At 43.4% G+C, this 9,742-nt stretch overlaps 1 protein-coding gene across 1 annotated transcript; it reads left to right on the top strand.

Moving 5' to 3' along the window:
- Positions 1 to 6,581: 6,581 nt before the first annotated feature.
- On the top strand, positions 6,582 to 9,365 carry LOC4348067 (F-box protein At5g03970). Its single transcript, XM_015757681.3, has 2 exons — positions 6,582 to 7,841; positions 9,054 to 9,365. The coding sequence occupies exons 1-2, from the start codon at positions 6,731 to 6,733 to the stop codon at positions 9,059 to 9,061; spliced, it is 1,119 nt and encodes a 372-aa protein (XP_015613167.1). The 5' UTR covers positions 6,582 to 6,730; the 3' UTR covers positions 9,062 to 9,365.
- The last annotated feature ends 377 nt before the right edge of the window (positions 9,366 to 9,742 follow it).

Raw genomic sequence — 9,742 nt, 5'->3', positions numbered from 1 at the left:
GAAGGAGAAGACGTTTGGCTTATACCCCAGTTGAGCTGCCTGTGGGAGTGAAGCCAGAGCTTCGCTAGATTTTATTTTTCGCTGCAGTTTTCTTCGTGCTGAGGACTAAAGTGCCTCTCATGTAAGTATTTATCGCATTATGATGAATCTGTATATTAAATTGTCAGTTTGTGTACCTCGGCTGATTCCTGGACGAGGATTTTAATACACAAATTAGTTCGGAAATTACTAGTGAATTTCTGGGCGTGACATTCTCAAACCAGTACGTAGCAATCTCTCGCACCACAAACTTCCATTGGTGTTCGAGAGATAATTCTACTCGCTCGCTGGTTCTCAAACCAGTACGTAGCAATCTCTCGCACCGCAACTTCCATTGGTGTTCGACAGATAATTCTGCTCACTCGCTGGTTCTCGAACTAGTACGTAGCAATCTCTCGCACCGCAAACTTCGATTGGTGTTCGAGAGATAATTCTGCTCGCTCGCTGGTTCTCGAACCAGTACGTAGCAATCTCTCGCACCGTAAACTTCGATTGGTGTTCGAGAGATAATTCTGCTCGCTCGCTTGTTCTCGAACCAGTACGTAGCAATCTCTCGCACCGCAACTTCCATTGGTGTTCGAGAGATAATTCTACTCGCTCCCTGGTTCTCAAACCAGTATGTAGCAATCTCTTGCACCGCAAACTTCCATTGGTGTTCGAGAGATAATTCTGCCCCGCTCGCTGGTTCTCGAACCAGTACGTAGCAATCTCTCGCACCGCAAACTTCCATTGGTGTTCGAGAGATAATTCTACTTGCTCGCTGGTTCTCGAACTAGTAAAACGTAGCAATCTCTCGCACCTTAACTTCATATGGTTGAGGTACAACTACAGCAATAGCGTAGCGGTCCTCGCACCATGACTTCGGATGGTTGAGGAATAGCTACGACTGGTCTTCGACCGGCAGCGTAGCGGTCCTTGCACCATGACTTCAGATGGTTGAGGAACAGCTACGACTGGTCTTCGACCGGCAGCGTAGCGGTCCTCGTACCACGACTCAAAATGATCGAGAGACACCTACTCACTGGTTCTTAACCAGTTAATTGTAGTGATCTCTCGTACATTTACTTCTAGTGGTCGAGTTACGACTACTACCTGGTCCTCGACCAGCGGTGTAGCGATTCTCCCACTATTTCCACTTCAAGTGGTCGAATTACGACTACTACCTGGTCCTCGACCAGTGGTGTAGGGATTCTCCCACTACCTTTACTTCAAGTGGTCGAGTTGGGACTACTACCTGGTCCTCGACCAAAAGTGTAGCGATTCTCCCACTACCTCTACCTCAACAAAGTTGATATCAGGTACACAATATCGCCAAGTGTTTTACCCAGAGATCCCTTACCACGACGACACCTAGCGTTGAAACCTATCCTACTGTCCCTTTACGCCGTCTTGACAAGGCCTTCGAGGAACTTCGGCTAGTGACGCCCAGAGCCGATAAGGCCTTGTCGGATCCTGTAGAGACAAAAGACCATGTAAGATCTGGTCGTGTAAGAGTTCTCGCCGCGCGTATTAACCAAGCCGTGTAATCGGAAATTGAGTTTTCCAACTTCACGGCTGGGGGCTAGGATCAGTGCTTGTTCAACCAAGGCAGGTCAAGGGTCCAAGAGCCTTCTCCTCTTAGGGTCAAGGGAGAGTGTATGACTCAACAAACTGACTGATCGAAGTCGGTAAGAGAGAAGACGCTCATATACAAAACATTGGTCTATAAATTTAACTCATTTTCAGTTTTTCATACATATTATAACATGTCACCCTTTGAGCGCTCGCTCGGGGGCTATTTCTATCTAATATTCTTTTCTGAGTATTGATTTCAGGAAAATTCTATTCGACATTGACGAAGACTCTATGTCTCTATGGTTCTACACCAAGATCGACTAAGGCGAGTACGACCAATGTTGACAAGGCTTCGTCGCAGATTCTACGCCTTCTCGATCGCTCGAGAACAGTTGGTGGATCTCGACAAGGAATACGGAATGAAGAGATGGTGTATCCGCCGAGATAAAATTTCTTGACTTCAATCCAAATTCTCGATTACAGCAAGACGGGAGACCTAGTCGTATGCTCTGTACTTTCTTGGTTGACGTCAGAGATTGACTCAGACAAACCCTTTAGGTGCCCGCACGAGGCTGATAAAGGAAGTCTAACGTTATCTCCGAACTCACCAAGAACGGTCACTTGAGCTCGATAACAGTTACTCCATGGTCAGCGGTTGAGAATATGAATTTGTTCATTTGCATTGAAGTCGGGGGCTACTGTCAGGGTTATGGATACCACATACCTAATAGCAGTCGACTACATCTCGGCAGGACACACCACGTATCATGTCTTATACGGAAACCGACCTCAGATATGGATGAAGTTCCGAATAAGGAAAGACAACCAGAGTTCTACATGGAAACGACAAGGACTACTCGGATTGTATCCATATAGGTTTCCCTAGTTCTACTTGGACAAGGGGACACCTATGGGTATAAATACAAGGCCCCCTAGGAGGAGAGGGGACAAGATCACCACAATCAACACCCACCACAATCTACGGAACAACATACAAGCCAACATACGCCAAGACAAGACGCCGGATATCGACTTCAGGGATAAGCACGGCTAGTCCCCTACGGTGTCTCCGGATACTGTCAGGAGAGACGAAAGCGCTATCTCTGATCTCGCCGGGCACGGATTCGAGGAGGAAGACTACCCTATTGTCGACTACGAGTCAGACCTTTAAACCGCCATATTGACAACAGTTAGATAGGCTGCCCAAATATTGTACTGGTGTGATTTATAGTGAATAAGAGCAACACCGGCTCCGGCCAATAGGATGTAGGGTTATTACTTGACAATTCAGGGGCCCGAACATATGTAAAAATCCCTGTCTCTGTCTCTTTTACCTCAGTCTCGCATATATCCTAGCACCGACGATCCCCATACTATGCAAATACCGGAATCGCGACATCAAACGTCGACAGTCTCTACATTGCAAAAATCGATTCCCCACTCCTCCCTCATTATTTTTTCTCATAATTTTCCTTTCAATTTGGCTTTAATTCAGTAGATTTAGTCTTAGTTGCCGATGATAGCCGACCGACCTTTTTATTCCGAATTTTACGGATTCGTTTCGATTTCAGGAAAAATGGAAAGAGGAGATCGAGTGGAACAAAAGCCCTCAACTAATTTTGAGATATAAAAAAGATTCGGCTGGATTTGATGGAGAGGATCGGCTCCGGCATACAAGCACATGACTATCTGGAGGTTGGAGACGGCAGTTGAATATGCTAGCTGGGCCTATAGCTCCACCTAAGTCAGGGCAGTCGGCTGTGTGAGCTGGACTTGTAGCTCCACTTGTGGGCTGGATCGAAGAGAGTCAGATCAAGCAGACAGAGGTAGCGGATTGGGTTGGGATGGAAAAGGAAAGAAAGAATAGGCTTTCGGCCCAAACCATGGAACAATTTTTATTAACGTTTTCAATTATAATGTATATATGCAGTGATCCTAACGTTAGTTCCTAATAGCGGTTGTACCACTGAAAAAACGTTTTTACCTGTTGCAATGTATGGGCTTTTTTTTAGTTATTGTAAAAATTAAAGATGTTTCTGCCCAAAATTTTGGTATGTCACCCTATTCCGATACAATATCGGTGTCCAAGTACATGAGTGGTATATCGGGCGCCATGATTACGTTATCGTCCGATTCAATTACTACCTTGCGGGCGCCTACCCACTTCATAGCGTCACCTGTCCAACCGCATGTGATTCTGAATCCGGAGCGCCCTTGCGCCTTGCGAGTCATTCGTGACGCGTGCCTGATTCCCGTTAACGTCAAATTTTGATAAGATTCTTTAGTGGATTCAATTAAGGAAAGATCACAATTAGCCGATGAAAAGCTTATCCAGAAAAGACCGGGTTCGAGGAGTCATGAAGACCAGGGCATGACAGTTTGAGTTTATTTATTAATTAGGCAAGTTTTGTATTTAGGAAAGTTTGTGTCATCTCCGATCAGGACATATGTTTTTCTTTTTATCTTCAGGAAATTTTATATCGTGTCTTACTTGGACTCTTATCAGCCTATGAGTATAAATATATATACCCAGGGTTTATGTAATATATCTCACAGATCAATATAACTACTCTTGGCGCATCGCCACCCTCATTTTCAAGGTTTTTATTTATTACCGGTGGAACTTGGCACCTAACGCGGGGCTGCATCGGTTTTTGATCTTCGACGAAGGGGTAAGTACTATGTTATGTCGGCCTTGTCAATTGTACTGGCTACATTGGTGTTGTTCAAGGCTGCATCCCTTTGACCTCTTGGATTTCTCTGCTTTAGTCGGTATCTTTGTCTACATGATATCTTAATTCTATCTTTAATTGCATTATATTTAGAGAAGCATCAGTTTAGTTGGGACTGTCTCGGTTAGGTCTGATCTTCTGACTTAGTCAATATATCTCTACAATCACAATGTTGTTTTAGATAGATTCGTTATATCCATCACATTAGATAAATTTATCGGTTCATTGAGTATTAGATTATTATATATCGTGCTGCATCAGTTATATCCAACCCATAGACTGTTGTTGATAATCTAAGTCTTGTTAAGCCAGTAGGTTCATGCTAATGTTTTATCAGAGTGTTAGCTGATCTTATCAGGTGTCTTAAATTTCTCCGTTGATGGTTTTACTGTCTTAGTTAAATTTAATACATGACCACTTTGATCGGTGTCATATCGGTTTGCTTAAATATATCAGGCAATTATCAACCTTATGCTGCATCGGTTATGTTTGACCTATGGGGTTGTGGTTGTAAGTAAATTTTAGTTAAGTCAGTAGGCATCAATCATTGTTTCATCGGAGTTTCAACCGATGAGTTATCTAGATATGGTTGCATCGACTTATAAGGATTATATACAAGATTGGTAGCAACGGCTTCATTGTTTATCTAACTATTTGAGTCTATTTCTATCGGACTTCCGGCCGATCCAATTCTACAACAAGCTTGCAGTTGATCATTCAGAGTCCCATCAACATCGGCTAGCCTCAACGACTACATCGGATCCTTCAGCCGATTCTACACCAAGCCATCGGCTATCGTTTATGGGTCGGTACACGCTTTTGGCACACTTGAGACTAGAGCCTACAATCATCATCAACGTCCGGGTCTCCAATTCTCTAACAGCTGATTGTTCAACTTATCGTCTAATCGCTGCTACATCGACATATTGTCAGTTGCAGGTTCAGACTGACTGGCATGTCTATACCTCATCAAAGTTTAGGTCATGCACTGGAGCTAAACAGATATCCTAGGCCTTCATGTTTTTTCGCATGAAAGGGATGCAACATTGGACATCCGAGGACATGCCAAAAAAGTACGAATATGGCAAGCCGTTCTTACCATGGCTTGTCATGGAAAATCAACCCTGGTAGATGAGGTTGATACATGATTAGTACATGCGAGCATCTAGAAAGGGTTGATGCATGATTGGTGTACATGCACTACAGTGTGAAGGTCCAAAACAAAAATCACAAAAAAAATGCCAAAACTTCAAAACCCTAGCTCAAATCCACTCTAGTATAGACACTGTCATTGTCGAGACTCCGCCGCGCCCAAGGCTGAATCCGCCCCTCTCGGGGCCGGGGTGTTAACCCCAAAATTTGATAAGATTCTTTACTAATTCGGTTAAGGAATGAGAACAATTAACCGACTGAAACTTATCCAGAAGAGACCGAGTTCAAGAAGGAATCGTGAAGACTCTCGCATGACGGCTTAATTCTATCTATTAATTTGGCAAGATTTAGTAATTTCGTTCTATCTTTAGGAAGTGTTTATTTAGTGTCCGATCAGGACTTGTATATTTCCTTTTATCTATAAGACCTAGGGTCCCTATAATCTATCTCTCGATCAAAACAACTACTCTCGGTGCATCACCATCTTCTTTCATGAGGTTTTTACTTATCAACTGGCGGAGTTTGGCACCTGACGCGGGCTGCATCGGTTCAGTTCGATCTTCGGCGAAGGGGTAAGTCCTACATTCCGCCGGCGGTTCATTTTGATCTTTTGGATCGCTCTGGTTCGGTTGATATATTTGCGTACCTATTTATCATATATCTTAGTTAATTTAAGTCAATTATTCAATTTACTTATATCGGTTAGATCTTTTCTAGGGTTTTGCCAGTATCGGCTAAATTGTTTTTGTCAATCTAGATTAGCTAAGATATCCACCACCCTGAAAATCAATCAAAGGCTTGATTGTCTAATATTATATTTTTTTTTCATACTTAGTGCTGTATCAATTGGGTTTGACCTCCTAAGTTGTGCTTAAAACCATAATCTCTAGCCTGCGTTTTGATTGACAATAAGGGTTTTATCGGAATTTCAGCCAATGAGTTATCTGAACGTTGCATCGGCTTATAAGGATTACAACAAGTTGGTTTTAGCTAGTTGCAATAAAAGTTTTATTAATTATCTAATCGTTTGGATTTAATCGTTTGGATTTAATGACATCGGAACACTAGTTGATGTATCTAAAACCATCGGATCAATAATCTCTTGCCACACCATCCACCGTTCGTCGGCGCCGGCTCTGGCCGCCGCCAGCCCGGCATGCCAGCTCTTCCCCACCACCGCTCCACCTCCCCCCACAGCCGTCCGCCTACCCCGACCCGCCGCCCCCCAGCCAAACCCCAACGCTGCGTGCGAGATGAACCGCCTCCGCCATCGCCGCGCCATCTCACTGGCGCCGCCGGTGACCCTGCCGGACGACGACGACCTCCTCTCCGAGATCCTCCTCCACCTCCCGCCGCGCCCCTCCTCGCTCCCCCGCGCCTCCCTCGTCTGCAAGCGCTGGCGCCGCCTCGTCACCGACCCCGCCTTCCACCGCCGCTTCCGCGCCCGCCACCGGAATCCACCACCCCTCATCGGCGTCTTCGAGGACTACCTCGGGTACCCCTTCTTCCGGTCCGTTCTGGACCCGCCGGATCTCATCCCAAGGGAGTGCTTCAGGCTGCGGCTCGCCGAGGACGAGGGCGGCCAGTGGCACTTCTACGGCTGCCGCCATGGCCGCCTCCTCCTCTTCAACCGGGCGAAGAATGAGATCGTTGTGTGGGTCCCCGACACCGGCGACCACCGCCAGGTGGCCGTTCCGCCGGAGATTGACGGCAAGGAGAAGATCATTTGGAATGGGGCAGTGCTGTCTGCTGCCACCGCCGACGACGGCCCCTTCAGGGTGGTGTTGGTAGGCGTCGCCGGCAACAACACACAGATGTTCGCCTGCGTTTACTGCTCGGAGTCTGGCAAATGGAGTGATCTCATATCGGTAGCTGCTCCATTCTTGGTGTTTTTCTTTCGTGATCCTGGCATACTTGCTGGCAATGCCCTGTATTGGATGGCTTATGGTGAACGTTGGCTTACCGTTCTTCAGTTTGATTTGGATAAGCAAACCCTCAGCGTGATTGAATGGCCCTACGATTCCGAGCCATACAGTCAGACCTGGCTGACAGAAGGTGATTGTCTTGGCGCCGCCACTTTGTCTCGCAGCAGCCTTCAAATGTGGGAGAGGAAAGTCTGTTCTGGAGGTGTTGCCAAGTGGGTGCTGCAGAAGACGTATGAGCTGAAGAATGTTCTTAACCCGGAGTTTAGGTTGAAGATAGGGTATTTAACAAAACTGGGGTATGCTCAGGATATCAAGGTGATGTTTCTATGGGCTGATCACAGTGTCTTCATGCTCCAACTTGATACGTTGCAGGCCAAGAAAGTTTGGGAAAGTTGTGTCATCGCGCCAATTCATCCCTACGCAAGTACTTATGTTGCAGGTACTTATGTTTTCAGCATTTAACTGCATAACAGATTAATAGGTGTAGTTGTATAAACACGAAATAAAAAGCACAGAATTTGAATCATATGGCATGTCAAATAAGTAATTTGCTCGCTCATTTCAGAGGGTAACACTGTTTCTTTTTTCATTCAATACCTGTTTGCGCGAGATGGCATTTTAGAAGCTTTGCGGTCCAACTTTTTTTGAATTTTGAACATTGGAAGATGTAGAAGTATTTAGATTTGTCATGGAAAATAACTGCATAGTATTTTGTTTTTATTTACTTGATAAATTAATGTTCAGTCCTGTCAAAAGAGGGTAAAAAGTCAGAAGCATCACCAGGAAGAAATTAATTTGCACCTGCAAGCAATGTATTAATTTGCACCAGGAAGAAATATATACATATATTTTTTGTATTATCTTTTTTCTAATATAACATTCTGTTTGTCAACGAAGTTCTAATTATTTTTTACTAGATTTGAGGATGCATTACTCTAGTCCATTTATATACACACGGTCAGTTCTGCAGAATAATTTTAGATAACTTGTGCACCCATAGTTATAACATATGTTTTAGAGGAATATTGCTTCTCTTTAGAATTTTATTCAGTTTACATTTGTGATATCTCCTGTATGTGTGTTTAAGAAAAACTGGTAAGGTTTGTTTTGGTGCCATGCTAAGATAAATGCTATTTGTCGAGCAAAAGAGGTTTCACTTATGAGATATTGAGATATGCATTAGAATGAGTTGCGTATACAATCACAAACAATAGTAATCATGCATGGCTGGTGTCCTTATGCTTCTCTGACAACTTTTAATTTGAACATAGTAATTACTGATTGGTTCTTAAATATTTAAAAGTATACATATGAACTAGAAACAGGTGTTTCTACTTTCTACCTGCTATGTGTGGTTGTGCCTCTCATCTGCCAAAATGAGGCAGTGAAGTAGTAAACCTTTTGTTGCTAGATAGATGTAGCCAAACTTCGAGAATAGTTCCAATAATTCAATTGTTCCTCTATCGTTGTTCACTGTTTCTTCTTTTTGTTTTTTCCTGGTAATAATACTTACATTATTCAACTTTGGAAATTTGATGTGTGGTTCACAATGCTGAAAATAATAGTTGCAGTTTGCATTGCAACAAAAAAAAAGTGATATAATTTTGTGACTGTAAATACCAGAATGACTGATGGAATTGTTCTCCTGCAGGTATCTAGAGTTCTAGACTTTGACTTTTATTGGTAAGGCGCAGAGATGGATTGCTGGTGCATGATCTTCCATTTTGTATGTGGTGGTGGTGGCTGTGTGGCCTATGAAGATATGTGTCAATGACCCAATGTAGAAACTGGAAGCTGACCCTCTATTTATTTAGTCCACTTGTCAATTGTGAAGTGGACTCGTAGGAATTATGTACTCAAGGTTTCCTGGTATAAGACATAACAACTGATGCCCTGACTTGCTTTCTATTGAAGTGAACTGAACATTAGGATAAGCATTATACAAATGCTTCATTCTGGACCAGGCCATGACCAATATTTTTCATTTCAGTAGCAAATTATGCTTTCAAAATTGGCACCAACAAAATTATGGTTTGATTTGATATGCCCACAACATAATTACAATTCATTTATTTGCAAATCTAGGTGCAATCATTTATTTTTATAACTAGCAACCGTCTATCTGAAATACCACAGTATTATATACTAAAGTTATGAATCATTGATACTACATTGGATCGAAAAAACTATCTTAGCATTATGACAGATAAAGTGGATTATATCATTAACACTAGATTTCTCAGTAACGGCAGATGCCTCTTGATTTGCAACCCTTGCATTGAAATATGCTGGATGCAACAGCATCGGACATGGTTGGTTGATCAACTGCAGTCAGGGGAT

This window comes from Oryza sativa, chromosome 10, assembly GCF_034140825.1.
Source record: "Oryza sativa Japonica Group chromosome 10, ASM3414082v1".
In the NCBI taxonomy this organism is placed as follows: Eukaryota; Viridiplantae; Streptophyta; class Magnoliopsida; order Poales; family Poaceae; genus Oryza; species Oryza sativa.
Note: the sequence above shows the minus strand (reverse complement) of the source record. Positions and strands in the feature narration are given on the sequence as shown.

Bases quoted from the DNA above. Each gene is read 5' to 3' on its own strand.
- LOC4348067 (XM_015757681.3), top strand. From the start codon at position 6,731: ATGAACCGCCTCCGCCATCGCCGCGCCATCTCACTGGCGCCGCCGGTG.